Source organism: Miniopterus natalensis, chromosome 7, assembly GCF_054644295.1.
Source record: "Miniopterus natalensis isolate mMinNat1 chromosome 7, mMinNat1.hap1, whole genome shotgun sequence".
Taxonomy (NCBI): Eukaryota; Metazoa; Chordata; class Mammalia; order Chiroptera; family Miniopteridae; genus Miniopterus; species Miniopterus natalensis.
The window spans coordinates 68,867,476-68,891,856 of record NC_142087.1 but is presented as its reverse complement, the minus strand read 5'-3'; the positions used below and the strand labels follow the sequence as shown (position 1 = coordinate 68,891,856).

The window sequence follows — 24,381 nt, the reverse complement described above, 5'->3', positions numbered from 1 at the left end:
AAGAGGGACCCCAGCTGGACAGAAGGCAGGAGCCTCCAGGAGAGGTGGGTGCATCTCACGGTTTCCCTATGCTGTTTGGTACCAGGGTCTCGGGGGTGAGAGGACAGGCGAGCAGACAGGAACGACCATGTACAAGGCCCGGTTCGCCTTGGCTGAGCCTGGCCGCCGCGGCCTCCTTGTGTTCCCCTTCCTCCCCACTCCCTCCTGTCCCTGCATTAAGGCACAGGCTGGGTGGGTAGGGCCCCGAGTATGTGTGGCAGCTCCAGGTTGTAAAAACACAAAATTGCCTGCCCGGTATATTCTCCCCACAGAAATTTGGGAATGTGCGTATTGGTTCCCCTGACCGCCGAGCCAAGGACAAACCCAAGCCTGTGCTGCCCTCTGCTGGCGGCCTCCACTTACGGCCTCCCCAGAAGGCAACCAGAGGGAAAGCCCTGGGCAAGGCCTGGCCCCAGAGCAGGAGCAGGCCCAGGAGGCCTGGAGGGGAGCCCGCAGTCCCGAAAGGGGTGCCCTGAATCCCTGCAGGTCCCCAGGCAGGTTCTCGCCGGTCCCACCGCCTCCTGCTCGGGGCCCTAGAGTTTCTCACTAGTCTGACCCCTCCTCTGCCTGGGTGCGGGCTGGCATTATGAACAGCAAGCCATTTCCAGGTGACCAGGACTGTGCCCTCTCCCCTCTGGGCAAGGTAAGCTTCAACTGTCCTCCAGGGTGGGCTCTGGCCCCTAGCCTCCCTGGGGCTGCGGCTTCACTCTGCTTGTTCCTCTGGGGTGCACCCTGTCATGGTCTTGTCTTTCTGCCATTGCCACATGCCCCCAATTCCTTTCTAACACAGAATTTTAGGTGTCCCATCCACACTCAGTCCCCATCACTGCGAGGGACTCTCAAGATCTCTCCTGCCTCTAGGCCATTCCCTCCTGACCCAGACAATTTCCAGAACATATTAGCATGATGGTGTCGTGCCCCTGTCTGACCTCCTTCAAAGTCTGCCAACTGCCAAGAAGGCGATTACAGAACTTAGTATGAAATACAGAGCCCTGCAGGACCCGGGTCTTAACCACTGGATTCGCCTGAGTGCCTCCCCTTGCTTGAGAAAGCCCTTCGACTGTGACGGACCGCACGCACAGCGGGGCTTCCAGGGAGGGGGCGGCGGGCCGGCTGGCTCAGCGTGCTGCCCGCCTGGCCTTCCCCAACAAGCACGCTTTGCCTTGAAACCATACGCCTCTCAGGGCCACGATGAGGTCAGGTGACGCCAGAGTGTAAAATCGGGGTTTAAGAAACGTAATACCTAGTCAGCAATAACTCATTCAGATGGCAGGGGATCAGATGGTGCCTTGCCTTGTTAATAACACCCACCGGCATGCCACATCTTGAATGACAGAGCTGATTTGAGGCTGGTCAGTACCTGCTTATATGGCCTTTACTTGTCATCAGCAGCTCAGACGGGCTGGCCTGAACTCCCCCCTTTAACGAGGAGGCTGGAAGCCCGTAGGACTCAGTGGGGACTTTTTCTGTCCCTTCCCCCCCTTTTTTTAAAACTGTTACCTTTATATATATATATATATATATATATATATATATATATATATATATCTCTTTATTGATTTCAGAGAGAGGAAAGGAGAAGGAGAGAGAGAGATAGAAACATCAATGATGAGAGAGTCATTGATCGGCTGCAGCCTGCAACCTGGGCACGTGCCCTGACCTGGAATCGAACCCTGATCTCCTGGATCCTAAGTCGATGCTCAACCGCTGAGCCACACTCGGCCGGGCTTCTGTCCCCTTCTTTCTCAGCGCTGTCATCTGCCCCAAGTGACCCAGCTCAGGCGTGGGGAATGGCTGTGTGCATGAGGGCAGAGTCTCCAAGCAATGGTGGCACCTGGTGAGAGGAGACCCATGGTTTCTGGCTGAAAAATTTTTTACGCCAACCAAAGCTAACTGGGGAAGGCCATCACAAACAGATAAAAGCAGAGTTTCTCCAGATGAGACAGAGGTGTGGGTCCCCACTCCCACCCTTTCAGAGAGAAGCTACTCTGAACAGTTTGAAACCACTGGCCCCCGGTATGAGGTCCGCTGTTAGAATAGGAAACTGGAAAGGGAGACAAAGCCACTTGCCCACACTGGGCACAGAGTAGAAGACACTGAGGTTAATGTCGGCACCTGAGTCTGCCAGCAAGGGAGACAGAGACACATAGAAGATGATTATTATGAAAATGATCGGTTTTCAGGGAAGACACAAATCTTTGTAAGACAATAATGACCATGCTACACAAAGTTGAAAGTGGCAAAACTAAAGCTTATGAAAACACAAAATATTTTAAACACCTTTACTCTGTTGAGCATCATACAACAACATTGCTCATTTCAGGTCAACGCCTTTGGAAATTTTTGGATGCCTGTGACTTTCACACCTAGAGGTGGTAAATGACTTTCTCCATTAAGAATAGTGTTTCCATATTTAAAATGTGTTTTTCATATACTTAGGGTGAAATATTAAGCCACACTGTTCACACACTTACGGCATCAAAAATTACTGTTGGCTCTTTTCCTGCCGCGTTGGAAAAACACCAAGATCCAGTTATCAAATGCAAGAGGCCATCCCTTCTGTTTTCAGAGTAGGATGGGTTCTTGCAGGCTCATTCAAAGATTTCTCTTAGACACAATATTGAAAACTTCATCAAATCTGTGCACTTAATGGCGCATCATGTTTGCACTGGTTCAGCGTTTATCATCAGTGACTGTGTGTCTTCATTATTGGGTAATAAGCAGCAGCGTTGTGGAAAACATAACGGGCCCTGTTCTGGGTTTGAGTCTCCTGCCCCTGCCACTTGCCAGCTGGGCTCTCCAGGGCCAGTTAACATCTTGGGTTTGCCTAACAATTGGTTTCTTTATCTCTAAATTGCAAGGCAGAGAGTTCAGTGAGACCGTGGGTGTCCAACGTTTGTACCTCGCATATGCAAAGCTACACGCCTCACCCCACAGCTTATTTGCTCTCTTCCTTTTGCATAAACATTCCCACCATAAGCTTGGATAACATTTATGAACCGCTCATTCTACTAAAATAGTAGATGCAGGCTGTCTTTTACCAAGTGAGTTTGGGTGGAAGAGTGAGTGGGACTCAGGCGCCTCCTTAGGGAAGCCAAACTTTGTGTCTGATGCTAAAATATTTTTAATGCTGTCGAACTGGGGGAAAAATTATATACACTTAGGCAAACATTCTCATGTTCTGGGTATATTTTTATTAATATATCGTTATGAGAACTGTCACCTAATTCAAGGGAAAGTATTAAAAAATATGTTTTAGTGAGGCCTGGATAAAACTGAACAGTGTCAAACTAGGGAAACAGAGTGAAATACACAGAAGTAACGTGTAATTTTGAGTGTTTCGCATCGGTTGACAGTTAAAAGCAATGATCGCTCATAAATACCAGGGGGATGTTCGAATAACAGGAAACAACAATATTAGGCTTTTGTTTAAAAAGACCTTAAAAGTATAAAAAACTCAGATCTCATCATGGCATTAAACTTGTGTCAATCTATGTGTCGATATATCAATTATCTGAGCTGTGGCTACATGACTGAATTTTCTTGAGTTTGACAAGTCAAAAAACCGTGGTTAGTGAAGAGACCACCTCACTGTTGCTTCCCGTGCAAGTCAGAGACTGGAAAAGAAACAGACAGTGGAGGCTGAAGGAAAGGAGGGGCATTTTCTACAGACTTTGCTTCCTAAGGCGGGCTGCTGCTTGACCATCTATTTGGCCTGTTCGCCTCTGGATGGATAACACTTTAATGTCTTATAGTCATATGATGTCATGTATTGATATTTTTCTTTTATTAGAAAACGCATCGCTTATAATTGCTACTTTATAATTTTTAGCTACTGTCCAGACAATACCCCCTTTCCCAGAATCAAATGTGAGCTTTGGATTTAAGTGAGCCTTTACTACCCGAATGGATTCCTCATATTAACGCTGAAAGGTCACCTTAGTCACTGAAGTAGAAATCCTAGGCTATTACAAAGCAATTGGTGTCAGAGATTCAAGTAAAATAAAAGCAATGGCTGATAGAAAAGACAAAGACTGCACCATCCTTACAGTTATTTTTAAATGTTTTAAAATTATAAATACGAGCTTAGTTTAAAAATTCAAATATACAGCCCAGCCAGTGTGGCTCAGTGGTTGAGCATCGACCTATGAACCAGGAATTCACGGTTCGATTTCCAGCCAGGGTACAATCCCCAGTAGGGGTTGTGCAGGAGGCAGCTAATCAGTGACTCATCATTGATGTTTCTCTTTTTCACTCTCCCTTCCTCTCTCTCTGAAGTCAACAAAAACATATTAAAAAAAAAAATTCAAATGTACATAAGAGTATAAAGTGAAAAGTAAATGTTCCTTTATCCTACCTACTAGCTCCACTTTCTACTGCAGCACAAATATGAAAGCTATTAGCTAGATGTGGCTATTTAAATTAAAACTAAAATTAAAAAATTCAGTTCCTCACACTAGCTATATTTCAATTGCTCAGTTACCACATGGTGTTAAAGGCTACCATATTGTTCATTGGTTACTGCTCTACAATCACCATAATTAAGCACTAGCATATATACACACACACATATATGTTTTATTATTATAAATTAAAAGAATTCTTTATATATTATGGATACAAGTCTCTAATCAGATATGAGTTTCAAAAATTTTCTCCCATTCTGTGGCTTGTCTTTTCACTTTCTTGATAACATCCTTTAAAGCACAAAAGTTAATTTTGAAGTTTGCCTTCTGATATGTGACAATTCTAGATGAAAAATTTATTCAAGCCCTGCTAAGAAATCTGTTGATGAAGATGATGTGCCATTGGCAATCCAGTGTCATGCTGACTCGTCTTTCACCTCTCCTCCCCCAAGAGATTTTTCATTAGATACTGCAAGGCAAAGAAATCAAACCCTTTTGCCATTGATCAAGCCACATTCCTAGACTGCCACCTGATAGATACTGGTTGGCTGCTCCAAACTATAGACTTAAGTCTTTAAAAAAAAAAAAAAAAGGGCATCTATTTCTGTGGAAAGAATAAGTTTCACAGTTAAGTGTTAGTTCAGTCACTAGACGACCAAGTACTCTCATACTTGGCATACCCAACTCCACAAACCAAGTCATTTCAACTAAAGCAGGGACTCCTGTGTCCCTCACAGGGCAAAGGTTTACAGTACAGATGCCCACTTTGCAGTCCCCAGCCGTAAAAGCACCAATTCCTGCAACATCAGCAGTTCAGAATGTTCTGATTAATCCAATTGGGTCCAAAATCATTCTTATTACCACTAACATGATGTCATCACAAAATACTGCCCATGAATCATCCAATGCGTTGAAAACGTGTTTTGACTGTGATGACTGTAATAATTTGTAATCTAGCCTTGATGTTATGTAACATGTATAGTTGTCTTGAACCCACTGTATTGAGATTAAACAATCATGTCAGATGTTTTCAAGTTGTGTTTTAGAGAACTTTAATAGTATTTAATAAGTATAGTTACCAGGTTTTTTTGTTTTTAAAATATATGTATGTTTAAAATATATTTTTATTGATTTCAGAGAGAGGGAGGGAGGGAGAGAAACATCAATGATGAGAGTCCTTGATCGGCTGCCTCCTGTGCGCCCCTGACGGGGATCGAGCCCACAACCCAGGCATGTGCCTTGACCAGGAATCGAACCCCGATCTCCTGGATCCTAGGTCGATGCTCAACTGCTCAGCCATGTCCGCCAGGCACCAGTTTGTTTGTTTGTTTCTTTTTTAATCCTCACCAGAGGATATTTTTTCCACTGCTTTTCAGAGAGAGTGGAAGGGGAAGAGAGAGAGAGAGAAACATCTATGTGAGAGACACATCGATTGGTTGCCTCCTGTACACACCCCAACTGGGGCTGGGGATTGAGCCTGCAACCCAGGTATATACTCTGGCTGGAACTGAACCCGGGACCCTTCAGTCCAAGCACCAACGCTCTAACCTCTAAGCCAAACCAGCTAGGGCTATAGTTGCCAGTTTTTAATTGAGATGTATTTTCTTTAATAGAATTCATAATGATTTTTCATCAGCCTTTAAGTGTAAAAAATAAAGTCATTCATCAAAAAAAAAAAAAGAAAACAAGAAAACTGAATTTTGTGTATTTATCTTGTATCTATCTTGTAACCTGATGAACTCCTTTGTTTTTAAATGAGTTGCGTGGGACTTTCTATATAATGAATCATGTCATGAGTAAATACATATAGTTTTACTTCTTTCCTAATATGGTTGCCGTCTTTCTTTCTCTTGCCTAATTACCATGGTTGGAACCCCAAGTACAATGTTGAACAGGAGTGGTGAGAGAGTACATCCTGGTTTTCTTCCTGATCTTTGGACGGAAAAATTCAGCATCCAGTCTGGTGCCATGAAGTAGGATGTCAGGTGTGGGTTTCTCAGAGATGTCCTTTATCATGTCGAGGAAGTTCCCTGTCATTCCTAGCCACTGACTACTTTTATCATGAAAGGGTGCTGAATTTTATCAAATGCTTTTTCTGCATCTATCAAGACAATTGCGGTAATTTTGTCTTTCGTCAACACGGCACAGTTGGTCATCATTCACAATTCTGATTTTTAAATTTGCCTATTTATTTATAATCCCAAAGTCAATACTTCCAGCACTTTTATAATCATTCACAGACATGTGCAGACCAGTGAAGATTCTGAGGTCCCTGATGTGCGTGCTCTCAGCTGAGGTCAAATAAGGCAATACCTTCTTGTTTCCGCTCTCCTACAGAGATGACCAGATGACGGAGAAGGCAAGGGACAGGGCAGTGCAGTGCAAGAAGGTCTGGCTCTGGGGCTAGTTGGACAGGTTTGAATTCCAATCTGGCACCTGTGAGTGCGGTGGCCTCAGGTAAGGCACTTAATACTTCTGAACCTCCCTTTCTCTTTTGTAAAATAGAGAAAACAGAATATACCAGGATAAGTTATTTTTAGGATTTAAGATTATAATCTATTTGAGATATGTATGTAAATACACACACTTCCCCCAGGAGCTATGGCTCTGTATTCACTAATTCAGTATTACCGGTGACTTCACAGAATATAACTACTGTGAATAATGAGAATCATTTGCATATTACCTTAATTTTTGGATGTTAAACCAACCTTGCATTCCTGAGATAAATCCCACTTGGTCATGGTGTATAATCCTTTTTATATGTTGCTAGATTCAATTTGCTAGTATTTTGTTGATGATTTGTTAATGTATATTCATAATAGATACTGGTCCGTAGTTTCTTTGTGATGTCTTTGTCTGGTTTTGTTTTACGATAATATTGGCTTCAGAAGATGAAGTGGGAAGTGTTCTTACATCTTCTATTTTGGGGAAGAGTGTGTAAAGGATTGGTGTTAATCTTTAAATATTTTGTAGAATACAGCAGTGAAGACATCTGGGCCTAGGATTTTCTTTTTGGAATGTTTTAAAATTACTAATTCAATTTTTTATTTGTTATTGACAGCTGCCTTTTTAACTTGCTTCTGGGTAGAACCAATGCAGTAAGATTATCTCCTAACGTGAGTAAAATTCAGTAAGAAAATACTTGTTATCAAGGAAGACATGTCCAATGTGTGTAAGATTCAGACAGGCAGCTACCAAGATTATCCAGGAGAAAACTATTCCTGCGGTCTAGCTTTAACATAGACAAACATTTTGTCACCTCTCATGTGCTTTCATGACCTTAGACCAAAAAATTTCAGCTTGTTCTATACAAAATTTATAGACAAACCTCTTAACTGATATTTGTAGCAAAAAAACTAAAGTTTGTACATTTCTAGTATGTACAGGTATGTATATTTACATATATATATTTAAATCGATCTACAAAAATAATACTGGTCTCAGAATCTATTAGGAAGGCAGTGTGTAGTGGAATAAACACGGGAACAGAAATCTGGAGGTCCTCAGTGCCAGCTTTCACTTAAACAAGATGCCTCAATTTGTTTCTCCTGCTGATAAAATTAGGTTAAGCCTGATGATCACCAAGGTTCTTTTTCTGGTTCTAAAAATACAATGACTTATTCTCCAATAATGCCATTCCCACTGTTCTTACTTCAGAGTGGTCAAAATGACAATACTTTTGTTATATACAAACACACACATATACATCCATACCTTACTCTTACAGAATGAATCGGCCAATTCACAAAGCCTTAGAAGAGAAAGGAGGGCGAGGAAGCCTGTGGTTAAATAATATAATTCCAACATCTTAAAGTCCTGATCTTGCCATGAAATGGCTGTTATTTTCTCTCTCTACATACACATATGTGCTTTTTCACAAAACCTCACTTTCTATAAGACTGTTGCATATGAGGCATCTAGTAATTACGGTAACTTTCAAAAACAAGGTCACTTCTCAGAAATTCTGAGCTCATCAGAGGGGCCGAATGGTATTTCATCAGTTGTCTCAACTGGCACGTTACTTCTACCAAACTGACATGAAAAATGGTGTGTACGATGACTGGAAATAAATGTATCTGCAGTCCGGCTGCAACGACAGCTATCCGATGGCATGACACTGTTTGAATTACCCAGATGTGAGTGGTAAACACCAAGGAATGAGTCTTGAGAAGAATGATAATGTCCAGATCCCGCTGAGGTGGATGTAGAGCTCTGGTAAGGGCCATTGCACATAATACAAGTTTGAAAGCAAGTCTTCCTTCCTAAACCTCGATGGATGTCCAGTTTAGCAATGAGAGGTTTCCCAACATTCACTTCCTGCTTTTCCTCTATGGTATCTTCCAATCCGGAGTACTGATAGGATAAGCATACTGTGAAGATCAGATGTTCCTGAAAAGGAGTAAAGTTTGTTATTTTTATCACTGAGCTTAAATATCATTCACACAAGTATAGAAAACCCAAGCAACAATGAAAACCCATTCACACTCCCCTTTTCCAGGTTCCAAACCCTCAAGGCATCCTTTACACCTTCCCTACACTAAGAAAGGCTGCTATAATCATCTCCTTTTCCCTTAGTCAATACTATGAATTTGTATAATTCTAGTTCTCACTATTGAAAGTAGTCAAGATCACAGAGATCTTGTGTTATATTCTTTTTTTTTTTTTATGTCTTTATTGATTTCAGAGAGAGGGAGAGAGAGAAACATCAATGATGAGAGAGTCATGATCAGCTGCCTCCTGCACGCCCCCACTGGGGACCAAGCCCGAAACCCGACCATGTGCCCTGACTGACTGGGAATCGAACCTCGACCTCCTGGATCCTAGGTTGATGCTCAACCGCTGAGCAACACCAGCAGGGCTTGTGTTATATTCCTGATGAACAGTGAAAACGTATTTCCTGAGCAGTGGGGCTTCAGAAACTTTCCCTTCCCTCTAATTGGAGATGGGGAATGATCCTTCAGCAAACAATAATCTGGATTCATATCCAAGTCAAAAGATTAGCTGTTTTTTGTGTGTTTTTTAAAAAAATATATCTTTATTGATTTTCAGAGACAGGAAGGGAGAGGGAGAGAGAAAGATAGAAACATCAATGATGAGAGAGTCATTGATCTTCTGTCTCCTGCACGCCCCCTACTGGGGATTGAGCCTGCACCCTGGGCACGTGCCCTGACTGGGAATCGAACCTTGATCTCCGGGATCATAGGTCGATGCTGCCATGCTGGCCGGGCAGCTTAGATGTTTTCAAAATAGTGTGAAATAATAATCCACAATCATAGGTGGTATAACTGAATAATAAAATGGGCTGATTTTCAAAGATCAAAGAATGAGCTGTGAACAGGGTGGCAATAGTTATGTCTGTTGTCCTTCTGCAACTGTCAGTAGTGCCCACTTCATTCCCCAAGTTTTGGCTAACATGTTCTATGGTCATGGGGCATTGAATAAGTTAAAAACTCAGGTGTGGCAAGGATATGCTTTTACGAAAAAGCTCAACCATACAGAGGTAGTTCCCAATTTATAAGTTAACAAGAAATGAAAAAAGATCGCAATAAATTCCAACTCTAATTTGCTATTTGTTTTGTAGAAAGTCACAGAACTAAGAAATGATTATTTGAAAATACTAAAATATTTAAAAGCAGGCTAAGCTCTATGCCCCTAACTTTTCAGCAACATGGAGGGTAATCGCATACACTCTTATACGAAACCCCTCAGGCCAGCATCAAAACCAGAATATAATCTGAAAAGGGTCACTGCTAAGACTCACTGTAGATCAGTTATCTCTACTTCAATTTCATACTCGATGAAGCAGTACATTCTAATACAAGGTTTACATGCCCAAATAAATTTTCACTTTCAACAGTTTTCTATTAGTTATAAACAAGAAGAGTAGTAACCTTTAGTTTCTGCAGTGAGCTGAGTCTAGTATAAAGGCAATGCTTGGGAAGCTCCTTCGATACTAAATAGCTGCCAGTTTCTTCCGGCGTCCCTTTATTTGCATCTTTTGGATCAATATCTAGGTCCTGTAAAAATCAGAAAATGGTATTAATGAAATCAATGGAAGTCACAACATTGTCTATGACAATAAAACATCTTTTTTTTCCTTCTTTTTAAAACTTTTTATGTTTTTTAAAAAATTGATTTTAGAGAGGAAGGGAGAGGGAGAAACGTCAATGTGAGAGAGAGACATCTATAGGCACATAGAGGGAGACAGAAACATAGACGGGTTGCCTCCCACATGCACCCCGACAAGGGATCTAACCCACCTGGGTATGTGCCCTGACCATGATTGAACCCACAACCTTTCCGTGTATGAGATGATGATGCTCCAACCAACTGAGCCACAGCAGCCAGAGCGACAATAAAACATCTTAATGGGTCTTGGTTTCTCATGAATATTGGCCTAAGTAGGTAATCACTTATCCAGGACTGAAGAAACAATGAAAACAACGTTCTAGGAATAGGAATTTTAAATTCTGTGCTGGTACATTAAAAAAGTTAGCTCTGAAAGGACAGTTATTTCAGACTATCCCCAGAAACACTTCTTAACCTTCTCAAGATTCCTTCTGAGCCCATGGAGTGACTCCTGGATTCTCTCTGTCTTAGTCATCACTTTTGGGAAGGTGCAGAAGAATTCATATGATTCATACATTTAAGAAGAATAAAGGGACATGCTGAAGGCAGCCTTTCCCTCTTTCTTTTTAGAGCCAGCCTCTGGCCAAGAGCAGACCTGCCCTGCTGACTGCCCAGGGAGCCTGGTCCAGGGCTGCTGTGACTCGGGGACAGACCCATCCAATTCTGGGCTTCAGTGCTGCACCATTTGCTCTCATACTAAGTAATGTCCTCCACGAGGCCTTTATCAGGTGAAGTTTCAGATTTGTTTGTCTACTACTTTCTCATGTCTCAACTTACTACACCTATGTAGGAAAGAGGAGTACTGTTTATTGGCTTTTTTCAGACAACGCAAAATACATATCATATCTAAGTGTCTGGAAAGAACAGAACTAGATTTCTACTCTTCCAATATACTACCATAACTTGACAAAAAAGACTTATACTATTGTAATAACTCAGATTGGAAACAACAGTTTTTAAATGGAACTTACTCCTGCCATATGATTAGTACTTTTTATCCTTTCATATTTGATCTCTTAGGGTATGAAAAGTTAAAATAGTTTTTTTAAAAAAGATTTTTAGAAAGAGAGAGGAAGAGAGAGAGAAACATAGACATGAGAGCAAAACATCAATTAACTGACTCCTGCACGCCCCCGACTGGGGATCGAGCCCACAGCCCTACATGTGCCCTGACTGGGAATCGAACCCCAATCGCCTGGATCCTAGGTCAACGCTCAACCGCTGAGCCACACTCGGCCGGGCATCATTAGATTTTAAATAAAAAAGGAGAGACTTACAAGTGGAAAATCTGTAACATAGGCATCGCACATTATTATATCGGGTGGTCTGTGGACTATACTTGTGTAGATTATCATGACGTTGGAAAACTCAGCCGCAAATCCTAATTGAATCTGAACACCACACTGAAATTTAAGACACATACTTTCTGGAAGTTCTGAAAAAACGTAAGAATAACATAAATAATTTTTTAAAGTTTTCTGATGGTAAACAGCAAACAAATATTCTTTATAGGGCAAATACAGTTAGAAGAACACTTTCTTTTGCTTAAAATTATTCTATAACATATTGTTTAAAGATATACACACACAATTAAAAAAAGGGAAAACAAAAGCCCAATATTCTGTTGGTCAAGCAAATAAAAATCTTTCATTTACTGTTCTCTTATGGTTCTTGTCCCTTCACATATATAATTTTTATAGCGGTAATGAAAGGTATACATACACTTGTAAATATATTTTTCCTATTGCCACAATTTTCATTAAAGTAGTTTTTTAAAAAGTATATTTTTAACACCAGTTCAACAAAGTTAATCTTGGATTTTAATATGTTTTTATTGATTTTTAGAGAGGGAGAGGGAGAGGAATAGAGACAGAGAAAGAGAGAGAGAAACACTGATCAGTTGCCTCCCATATGCACCCTGACTGGGTTCAAACCCACAACCTGGGTATGTGCTCTGTACTTTTTAAAAAACTACTTTAATGAAAATTGTGGCAATAGGAAAAATATATTTACAAGTATATGTATACCTTTCATTACCACTATAAAAATTACATATGTGAAGGGACAAGAACCATAAGAGAACAGTAAATGAAAGATTTTTATTTGCTTGACCAACAGAATATTGGGCTTTTTTGTTTGGTGCACAGGGCAATGACCAACCAAGTCATATCAGCCAGGGTGAAAATAGTTTTTAATAAAGCATAATGTCACTCAATGATTTGCTACCTTTAACAATTCTGCCACTGCTGAATATAATATTTCTGGGTTTTACTGTTATTCTACCATAGTTAATATTTCTTATATATAGTTAATGCTTTAGGATTGTTGGATATGGCTATCTGATGGTTCCTCACAACTGTAACAGTTTTCTACTTACATAGGACATAACTATACTAGTTTCTCCATAACATTTCCATAAGGTAATATTAATTTTCAAAAAGTTTGCCTATTTGATGGGGTTACAAAAAAGAACTTATGCCATCATAGATTAATTTTCTTTTCTATAATTACTATTTTAGTTTTTGCCATTTTCTATATTTGTCTTATCAATATATTCTCAATTGTGTGAATTACTGAATTTGCATCCTTTGATTATTAATTAAGGGGGCTCTTAATGTTTTTGTTTTACTATTTTGCATGGGCTCTTTATTATAAAAAATTATCTACTTATCAAATTTGTTACAAATATTTTCTACTTGACCTTTCAGTTTCATTTTAATTTTTTTTTATTTCTAAGTGGCAGCAGAAGACTGGAAACGAGTGTCCCCTTTATTTTTTAAATCTTCATTGTTGAGAGTATTACAGATGTCCACCCCCCTTTTCCTCCTCTTGCCCCCCCCAGTCCCCCTGCCCCCAGGCCTTCTCCACACTATTGTCTGTGTCCATGGGTTATGCATATATGCATATAAATTCTTTGATTAATCTCTACCCACTCACCCACCCACTCCCGCCTTCCCTCTGAGATTCATCAGCTTCTGTGTCTCTGGATCTATTTTGTTCATCATTTTATTGTGTTCATTAGATTCCACATATAATTGAGATCATGTGATATCTGTCTTTCTCTGACTGGCTTATTTTGCTTAGCATAATCATCTTCAGTTTCATTTTATAAAAAGGTTTTGTTTACTATTGATCTTTACTACTGTGATTTTGTTACTATTGATTAGAGATTTTTTAAAAGAAAAGAATCAATTTCAATTACTTATCCAATTATCTGGAATGCCAAGAATATTTATGGTATATTACATTTTAATGTGCTTTAATATGCTAATTTACCAAAGAATATATTTTCGTATGTTACGAAAGTTACAGGTATGAATCTCACCTCACCTTCTTTTGTCTTCATCATGAACCCACTGATTCAAGTCAAAGACAAAATGCTCAGTGATATTTATGGGCAGATAGTATCTGCTCACCACCATGCTTGTCTCTTTACACATGTGATCTCATTCAATGCTAACAACCCTATCCAGTAAGTATTACTTCTCCCCATTTTAGGGATAACATGTTTATCAAGTGGTAGAGACAGGATCAGAACCCAGGTGTGTTGAATTTTGAAACAGAACACTTCAACAGTTCACATGTAGAACTGTCTAAGGGACGGTACACTAGATAAATTGATAACTGTTTTTTAAATGATCATATTCTAATTTTACCAATGGTGAAAATAATGAGTTAAATAATTTACTATTTCCAACACCAAATAAATCAGTGTAATATCTGTAACTGAAACATTTGTTAAGTCTTGTGCTTGCCCACTTGGCTAAAATATTTTCACTGAAAAATTGGGAGGAAAGCTGTCTACTCAGGAGGAAAAAAAAGTCATGATTTAATATAAGCTCACAAAAACCAGACTTTGCTGTACCGTGTGCCTTGGCCCACTGTAGGTTCCGCACCAGAGACTCTGCAGAATACGCTGTTCCTTGTACTGGATCAGTAAGTGCTCTTTTTTCAGATAAACTACTTCGAATCTCTAGAGCCTGTTTGCCTTTGGTAAGATGACATTTACCCATATCTAAAAGATAAGAAATATTATTTTTAAGACCACAATCCTTTCATTACATTTTAAATACTTAGGCCAAGAACTCTCCTATAAATTAGGTTGTGTTCCCAATATCACTTATTCACTCAACAAATATTTCCTAAGCACCTAAGTGTGTAAGGTATGGTTCAAAGTACTAGGAAAATGGCAGAGAGCAAACCGATAAAAATACTGAACTGGCTCACTTCTAAAGGCCCCTCTGTGGCTTTTATCTTCTATAATTCTAATAATGAACCCTTAATATTCTAAGACTTGAAATTCACAGAGCTGAAAAGTGTATTTCTTCACTGAAAGGGTAATTTTATGTCTATACTCTGCTGAGAAGATCCAGTTAGTGAACATATGACTACACATCTATGAGAAAGTTAACATATCTTGACTTTACCACAGATTTATTTTTAACAAAAGAAATTATGTGCTAAAACCACCAGCATGGCTACAGCACCGCCACTGCCCTGCCCTGCCCATTACCCGACATCCTGTGCATCCTTCCACAAGCGTTTAATTTCTTCTCATGTGGAGGTGTAAGTAAACAGTGTGCTTCCAAGTTTCAGGTTTTGAACTTAACACAAATGTTATGCCATATACATAATGTTTGCTATATACAAAACGGTATATAGGTGGACTGGTGCTTTTTATTGTTTTAAAAATAATTATATTTAAAATGTAAAATTAGAATAAAACATTTTAGAGTTTCTAAAGCACCTTCATAGATCAGTTTGAAACTGACATACTTCAACGGGTTTGTTTTTTTCAGCAGCAGAAGCTTTTCTTCAAATAAGAGCTTAAATAGAAGCCCAATATGTAAAACAGATAAAAGCAGAACTTGTCCGGTTGAAAGAGGCCCAAGCTCCAGCTGTCTATGTCAAATGGGAAAGTGGTTAAGTCAAGTGACCCAGCTAAAAGACCTGTACTGATAAAAACATGACAATAAACAAATCCGACTAACAGCTGTTAGGCCTTCAGACACCTTATACTCAAACTGCCAGCTTTGGAATATCCATGATGTTCCAGGAACTAGTTTGCAAAAGAATTGCCTTCTTTTTGATATGGCTTATAAAAATGATAAAAAACAAACAAACCATGTCAATCTCCTGATGTAATACTACTTATTCAGTACCTGACCCAAGCACAGCAGTATACCAGGCTGGCAGGGATGGGAGCAGAAGGAAATGGAAGACATGGTTAGACCTCCAGGATCACATCCTTAGAGCAAAATTTTAGAATCACTAAGTTCATCAAGAAAAAAATGAACCCAGTTTTTTCCACCAGGGCCTCAAATTTTCTGTAAAGTTCCACCTGTCTGATCCTGGGAGAGAATGCTAGTTGAATAATTTTTTTGCAAACAAGTAGACTGGGCAGCACAAGACACTAGTCATAGAAATAAGGTAAAGAGCTCTGAGGATCAAACTTTATTTCTCCTCATGTCTGGGGTCAGCCTTGTAGTTCAAGTAATGCTGCACAGGTGACATGTAACTAAGTCAAGAGGGAAGGAAGGAATTAAACAGGAGTGTTGCTGAACAAGACATTGAAAATTAGTTCCAAACCTGCACAACAATAGTAGGACTAAAATAATTACCACACGGAGAACCCTGAGTAGCTCTTTATTTTTTATTTTACCTTCTGCAACTTCATCCAGTAATACAGTAATCTTCTTGTCTTCCAATAATCTATCTTTTAAGAATTTCATGAAGATTCCATTTGCCAGTCCAGAATGCTGGATTTCAAAGGCTTCAGCTCCTTGACACCTTAAAAACAGCAAAAAGAAAACTTTTTTCCAAAGCAAACACTTCCCACGTGGGGCTTCCATAAATACTGATGAGCCTCGTTTGCTTCCCCACCTCCTGCATGCATCCTAATTAAAGAGCTAATCTTTACGCAGGAACTAAATGCTTTGGTGCTTAGTAAAAAGAAGGTGCCAAGATATGAAATGCTAAAGTCAGGTATTTAACATTTGCTATCAGGACTATCAAGGAGGCAAATTAATGCCTACATGTCTATGGATAGTTCTAGGCTTCTAGTCTACAACCAAAAAATTAACGACGAATAAAAGAATCTTGAACATAAACATAGAAGTTTCTTACGTTGCATATCCAAACACAATGTTGGCAGTGACTTTCAGGGCATCCAAGATTGGAATGGTATCATCGTAGTCATTTCTATTTAAAAGGCAGGAGGGGAGAAGGCCGGATATAAAGTTAAATAGCATTGTTAAAAAGAGCAGCACAGGTAATAGTGTAATAAAAATATAACACTATTCTCCTATACATAATTTAAAATTATACAGTCAAAATTCCCTTATCAAATCACCTACATATTTACTAAAAATAATTCAGGGTGCCCACACTGTTGAAACATCTTTTCTCAGTGTCTAAGCTGGAGTTACACTTGAACTCCGCATTGGATTTTGGTTGGTGATGCTTAGAAAGCAAAAACTTGTGAGTCTAAGAGGAATAACCATTAGTTCCATTCCTTAGTAACATGGGGTGGACAAATGAGATCTGGTTCAGCTAAACTTTCTGCACCTGCAAGACCAGGAATGACTTAGAGCAGAGGCCCAGCACTAACTGGTGCTGTTTCTGTCAATTTCCAGAGTAACCTCAGTGGTTGTTAGAGGCATCTGAGGAGCTGCACCTTTTGCAGTGTGAGCCAGACCCTTCAGTTCTTTACTTTTGTTCTACAGCAAACATAAAAGTTAAAATATAATTAAGTATACATAGAGAATATATAGTTTCCTCTAGTTTTCTTCTTAAACAGCGACAATCTATACTCTTAAACTATACAAACTTAAGGGGTTCTTAGCATTTGCAGATTTGCCTTAGATGTAATTTGTCAAGGTTGATATTTAACTCCAACAAGCTTTGCTGAATAAACATGAGACAGCTTGCCCCGACCGGTATGGCTCCGTTGGCTGAGCATCATCCCATGTACCAAGAGGTCACCTGTTCAATTCCTCATCAGGGCTCCATCACTAGTAGGGGGCATGCAGGAGGCAGCCAATCAGTTTCTCTCTCATCAATATTTCTTTCTCTCTCTCTCTCTCCCTTTTTCTTTCTCTCTCTCTCTCAAAAATCAATAAAAACGCATTAAAAAAAAAGATGAGACAGCTTACCTTTTCCTACACATATCCAACAAGAACACATTGAGTCCGGTTTCTTTTTCTTGCATCAACTTCAGTATATTTTGCACACACAGACAGTTTTCTGACCTATATGGATTTGGAGCATCAACAGGAACCATAAAGCTATTCCCAAAGTTTTCATAACCATGTCCTGCATAATATAATAAACCTGAAAAGGGAAAAAAGGGGCAAAAGTTAATTCTAAATTGTACTCTGAACATGTATGCAGCCTTCTTTAAAAACATGAGACTTTTATTTTCTTCAAGTTAATGCAAACTTATCTAAGAGAGTTCCAGTTATAAATACAGCCAATGTTAACTAAATGTGCACTGAAAATTATTTAGGCAACAGCCTTCGTTTTAGTACTGTATTTTTTTTTCATCCATGCAACTGGTTTATTCAATTCTCTCATCCATTTAGTAGATCAGTATTTAAAGGGCATACTCTGTGCCAGCCAGTGTCCTGGGCTTCGGGATTACCAACACAGACAAAAATCCCTGCTTTCATGAAGTGACAATCTAGGTGGGAGGAGATAAACAAATAAATATGTCAGGTGGAGAAGAAATCTGTTCTATGGAGAACTACAAAGTAGAGCAGGTGAAAAAGGAGTGTGGGTTGAGGACAGGAATTATCTGTTTGTTTTGGGTAGTCACTGAAAGCCTCTGTCAGTGGCCTCCAGGATATGATGGACAAGCTAGGCATATCAGGGGAGGACATTCCAGGGATCAGGTGGAGGGATCTTCAAGTGGGAATGTGCTTCATATGGGGAGAGTTGCAAGGTCGTGTGGATGAGTGGTGTGAGCTGGGGACAAGCAATAGGAGTTCAGTACTGGATTTTAAACCAACATCAAAATGCTGTCTTGAAGTGGATTTTCATTCATAAGTGCAATACATTTGTATAACCAATGGTGTAATATGGAATGCAATTTATCTCATTATAAAAAGAAAAAGGCTAAGGACTGCTTTGCTAACTCATTTGTCTTCTCCAATAAACCAGGACCTCCTTCAGCGCCGGGGTAGTCCACATTTATCTGTGTATTCCTGGCACACAGGAGGAGCTCAGTAAGTATTTAACAGATGAACGAATAAACACAATTTAGATTAAAAACAACTACAATATCAAATGTGAAATTCCATAGGCATTTTTCAATACATTTAGTAAGGGTTACAATAATATAAACATAACTTTCTTTTTTTAATGTTTTTACTGATTTCAGAGAGAGGAAGGGAGAGGGAGAGAGATAGAAACATCAATGATGAGAGAATGGACTGGCTGCCTCCTGCACACCCCCTACTGTGGATCGAGCCCACAACTGGGAATAGAACTGTGACCTCCAGGTTCATGCGTTGATGCTCAACTACTGAACCACACCAGCCAGGCAATATAAACATAGCTTTTTCCAAGCAGAGAAGGGAAATCTGATTTCACGGATTGTGATTTCTTTTTCTTTTTTTGTTTTGAGATATAAATATCATTAATTTTTCACTTAGAGTTCTCTTGAATTAATAAGCTAAAATTTGGGTTGATTTCAATAATCTATTGATGAGCCATTATTTCTTTACTGAGAAATGATGCTATGAAAACTGCACCAAACAACTCTAAAGATTTCCCTGAAAAGAAGCTTGTTTTAGCTGTAAAAACAAAAACAAAACAAAAATATCACGATGGACTTCCTTATAAAAATATTTGAGAGAAATACTTGTGAAGACATGTCCCCTCAGCAATCTCTAGAGCACACTAATTTTGTTCTTAGGATTCTGGAATGAGATTTCTTTATACGATATTCTAAAGTTAATAGTAAAAAGGCTTTAGATAGGAAACGAGAACAACAAAATCGCCAATCCTTTGTAGTTACAGGCCCAACTCCTAGCAGAGAATGTGGCTTTACACACACACACACGCTTTATTTGGTCCCAGAGTGCAGGATCCAGGTCTTCTACTTTTCTTAAACTCTTATTAAAATGAAAAAAATGCTTCTTTCATATATAACATTTCAGGTAAAAAAATGACAAAAATGGACACACCCATTTATTCAGTGTGGGTATAATTTATATCTTCTGTGTGCCCTGAATATAATCACATAGGCACTGCAGGAAATGAAAAAGAAAAGAAAGACAGAGTTCTTGTCCCCAAGGTTCTTGCAGCTCAGTCAGGTATGCTCTTGTTGTTAATCAACAGAGAAAATTAGCGTATAATTAATGCCATAAAGTATGCAATCAGGGCGCAATGTATGATATGAGTGAAGCACAGAGAGGAATCTAGTGTGAGGGGAAGCAAACACATGGTCTTGGGAGAAAGGATACAATTTGGAAAGGCAGAGGGAGAGCAAGGTACATAATAGGCAGGGAGAACAGAAGCATACAGGGCTCAGACCTGGAATGACAACTAACTGGAAGAATACTAGCCTGGCAAGGAATTAAATCATCATAAATGAAAGGAAGAGCACACAGATAGGGAGCATTTTGAAAATCATGACAAAGGAAATGGATTTAACTCATTAAGCAATGAAGATCAAATAAGATCAAATAAGTAAAAACCTACAGAGAGGGAGAAAGTATTTGCAAATCACATATCTATGAGGACAGCTTGTATCCAGAATATATAATGGACTCTAATTTTCAACAATTAAAAGGACAAATACCCTAGAAAAAAATGGGCAAGGGATTTGAATAAACATTTCTCCAAAGAGAATATACAAATGGCAAATAAGCACATGAAGAGATGCCCAACATCATTAGCTATCACGGAAATGCAAAACAGAACAGAGGTACCACTTTGCACTTACTAGGATGGCTATAATGAAAAAGACAGGCAATAACAAGTGTTGGCAAGGAAGTAGAGAAGCGAGAAACCTCATTAATTTCCGGTGAGAATATACAATAGTGTAGGCACGTTGGAAAGAGTCAGACAGTTCCTCAAAATGTTAAAATTAGAGTTATCCTATGACCCAGCAATCCCATTCCATGGTGTATACCCAAGAGAACTGAAACACATGCCCACAAGAATGTGCACATCAATGTCCACAGTAGCCCTATTCATAATATCCCAAAAGGGAAACAACCTAAAGGCCATCTTCTGATGAATGGATAAACAAAATGTGGTATATCCTTGTAATGGAAGATTATCCAGCCATAAAAATAATACAAAAACATGGAAGGATCCTGAAAACATTATGCTAAAAGAAAGAAGCCAGACACAAAAGGCCACATATAGAATAATTCCATTTCTATGAAATGCCTCAAATACGCAAATCCTTAGAGACTGAAAGTAGATTTGTTGTTGCCAGGGGCTTGGGGTAAGAAGGAATGGGGAGTGACTGCTAATGAATATGGGGTCCTTTTGGGTGATAAAAATGTTCTGGAATTAGATGATTGATGCACAACTTTGTGAATATACTAAAAACCACTGAATTGTACACTTTAAAGAGTAAAATGTATACTCCTCTATCAAGTATTCCAAAACGACTCTATTCCCCATCAGTCTCTTTACTGCTTCTAAAGAAAGATATATTTATTTTTAACCTTCATGCCCCTCTCTATCTCCTTTCTATCTACCCAAATCTTAACCAATCCTCAGAGTATGTCAAATTCAGAGCCCTCAGCAAGTCATCACCTGGTTTCCGCTTTTCTCACACACTCAATCTCTCCCTACTTTAGACCCTCCAGCAGGACTCTGACACTAATCACATACTGGGTTTTAAAGACATTTTACAGTTCTATGTATATTTAATTTCTCTGATAAAAAGTGATCACAATAAAGACATTAATCTTACAGCATTACATTTTCATGGTTTTCAAAGCACCTTCATATACATGATCTGATTTTAATCCATATAACAATCTTTAAATGATTCCTATCCCTATTTTATTGATGAGAAAATTAAACTTAAAAGATTAAGTGATTTGCTTAAAATACTACAGCTGATAGGTGTCTGGGCTCCATGTACAGTGTTTTTTTCCTCATTACAATAAGGGACTGATAATTTGATTAGGTCATGTTTTTATTTTTGGATGTACTTCCATGCCTAGCATACTCCTTATCTGGGCTGTGGATATAATAGGAACTCAGTAAAAACTTGAGTGCATTAAATTAACAGTGCAAACCGATCAGGTCAGAGGTAGATCTGGAGACCTTTTTATAAAGGATATGATTTTCAGTGGAAATGGTACCATTTCTAACTGATCTTACTTAGAGACAGGCCACGCAGAAAGCTGGGGTATCGCTCCCAGTGTATCATTTAAAATGTCTGGCTCTAACATACACGAGTATACAGCCTGCCATTTGATCATCATGTACTATAGCTCCTATCTCAATAAAAAGCAAAATCACTGCCTGGCCGGCATGGCTCAGTGGTTGAGCATAGACCTATGATCCAGGAGATCGAGGTTCGATTTCTGATCGGGGCATATGCCCAGGTTGCGGGCTCGATCCCCAGTGGAGGGTGTGCAGGAGGTAACCGATCAATGACTCTCTCATCATTGATTTTTCTATCTCTCTCTCTCTCCCTTCCTCTCTCTGAAATCAATAAAGATATATTTAAAAAAAAAAAAGTAAAATCACCTAAGATTGGTAAGAATTCTAATAAGAACAATATTGTTTTGATAAAACAAAAAACATGAAAGTAAAGACATTAAGCTAATTAGTTATTCATCTGGAACTATAGCATAAAAACCAAATCTATTACCCTGTACAATAAAACTTCAATTCAACAGTGTATTTACAGCACCCTTCTCTGATTTTTAGTTCTTAATCTAACTTGTTCAATGAAAAAATAGTAGATAATTATTAAAATGAAGATTATAAATATCTTACCATATACTCCTTTGTCTAAAAGTAGTAAAAATTCATCCACAGCGTTACGCATCTCATATTCAGTCAGATCCAACAGTGAAACGACTTTGAAATCTAGCTGTCTTAACAAGTTGGTCAACTCATACACATCAACCAAAGGTGCTTTAAGCTTGGGGTGCTCCCAGTAATTCATATTTCCTATCAAAAGGGCAACCTTGTCCTTTGCTGTTAAAAAAAAGGGGGAGGAAGAGATTTAAAGGATATAAAGATTAAAATAAGACCTATGGAGATAGGATCATTATAATAAAAAGTATGCTTTACAAATAAGATTTCATTATTATTTAATTTCATCTTAGAAGGATCACTTTATGCAATAGGCCAATATACTGAGGACCACAAAGATTAATAAATCAAACAACTGAAATTAAACTTACTGATACTTTTGAGAACCAGGCAAAGGGTATTTATTCGTTGTATATGAAGCATAAATGATAACTAATGTTAAAGTATACCTTAATTACAACAAAAGTAAAGATTATTATTATATTCAACTAGACTTTTAGAGCGAATTTACACAAGGTATGTTTGAAATTGGATCCCCATCAAATCAGGTTCTGCTTTGCTTACAATGGAGAGGCTAAAAGCAAAAGATACACTGAAAAGAGGAACAGGAAGAGCTCTCGTCAGAACAGGTGCAGGGAAGCACTGCAGAGGACGGCAAAGCAGCCACTTAAGTACTGTATCTGTATTTCTGCAGTTGATATACTGTCTACTCTTGGCTTTTTAAAAAATATATATTTTAAAATATATTAGAGAGGAAGGGAGAGGGGAAAGAGAGAGCCATTGATCGGCTGCTTGCCGCAAGCCTCCTACTGGGAATTGAACCTCGATCTCCTGGATCAGAGGTTGATGCTCGACCACTGAGCCACGCTGGCTGGGCTTCTCTTGGCTTAAAAAAATTTTTTTTTCCCCATTTGGGTGAGATGCAGCTACTCTAGGGATATGTGAAGACGTGTACAAATATCTTTAGTTTATTTTCTGACTTTAGTGCACTGAGACTTTGTTCAAAGTTGTATCCTCATACAAAGAATTTTCCTGTTTTTAAGGGACAAAAAGACCCACACCAATGCTTTAAAAATTACCAGCTAGCTTACTCACGTGTATAGCTTGTCCAAAAACAGCTGTGGAAGGCTAGACATAGCTTAGTGCTTAAGAGGTATTCAAAATTGTACCTTTGCTAGTCTGGGAAGGGTTAAAAGTTAAAGACCTGAGACCATGCCATGACTGCAGGTACATGTTATGACGTTTTTCTTGAGGACGTTACGGTGTGAATCTGTGAAGGAGACGTGGGGAGCTGTGGAGATGGTGTCAAAAGAGCATCAGGCAGCCAGCCAGCTGGCCGAAGAGCCACACTGGGCAGGACCACAGGCCACCTCCTTCTGACACAGGCCAGGAACAGGCGACCACCCTCGGTCACAGAGTGCTAAGTAGTTTATTTAGAAATTGTTATATCACTCTTACGAAACTGTAATAAACACAAATAATTACATTGCTGACTCGATGTCTGCAATATTTAATAGAATTTCAGATGTTTCAAATCATTAAGTTGATTAAATTTCACCAAAAATCTCTGGTTTACTACTTTCGTGTTATGGTATCTTTAGTCTATATTTTCAGAGATTTCTTACAATTTCTTGCAAATTGCTCATTCTTATGAGTATGCACATTTTAGAAAAATATAAAGTGATACCTTAAGCCACATTTCTAATTTGATAAGTCACTTCAAGTCCTATACAAATGATAATCTCTTCTTTTATCCAAAAGAAAGGGCCAATTATCAAGACTATTT

General features: G+C 39.0%; 1 protein-coding gene and 1 pseudogene across 4 annotated transcripts in view; one reads left to right on the top strand and one right to left on the bottom strand.

The window, feature by feature from the left end:
* Window positions 1–625: 625 nt before the first annotated feature.
* LOC107545400 (transcription initiation factor TFIID subunit 9-like) lies at window positions 626–5,397 on the top strand (annotated as a pseudogene).
* MALT1 (MALT1 paracaspase) overlaps window positions 4,320–24,381 on the bottom strand; it is a 55,173-nt gene continuing 35,111 nt past the window's right edge. For all 4 annotated transcript variants that reach the window (XM_087819124.1, XM_016223537.2, XM_016223536.2 and 1 more), the window contains 8 exons: window positions 22,554–22,757; window positions 17,732–17,909; window positions 16,704–16,778; window positions 16,240–16,367; window positions 14,443–14,592; window positions 11,855–12,012; window positions 10,340–10,465; window positions 4,320–8,837 (listed from right to left, as the gene is read on the bottom strand). In XM_087819124.1, the coding sequence (XP_087675250.1) occupies window positions 8,397–8,837; window positions 10,340–10,465; window positions 11,855–12,012; window positions 14,443–14,592; window positions 16,240–16,367; window positions 16,704–16,778; window positions 17,732–17,909; window positions 22,554–22,757 (1,460 nt within the window). In that variant the 3' untranslated portion in view covers window positions 4,320–8,396. The remainder of the gene's footprint in view (window positions 8,838–10,339; window positions 10,466–11,854; window positions 12,013–14,442; window positions 14,593–16,239; window positions 16,368–16,703; window positions 16,779–17,731; window positions 17,910–22,553; window positions 22,758–24,381) is intronic.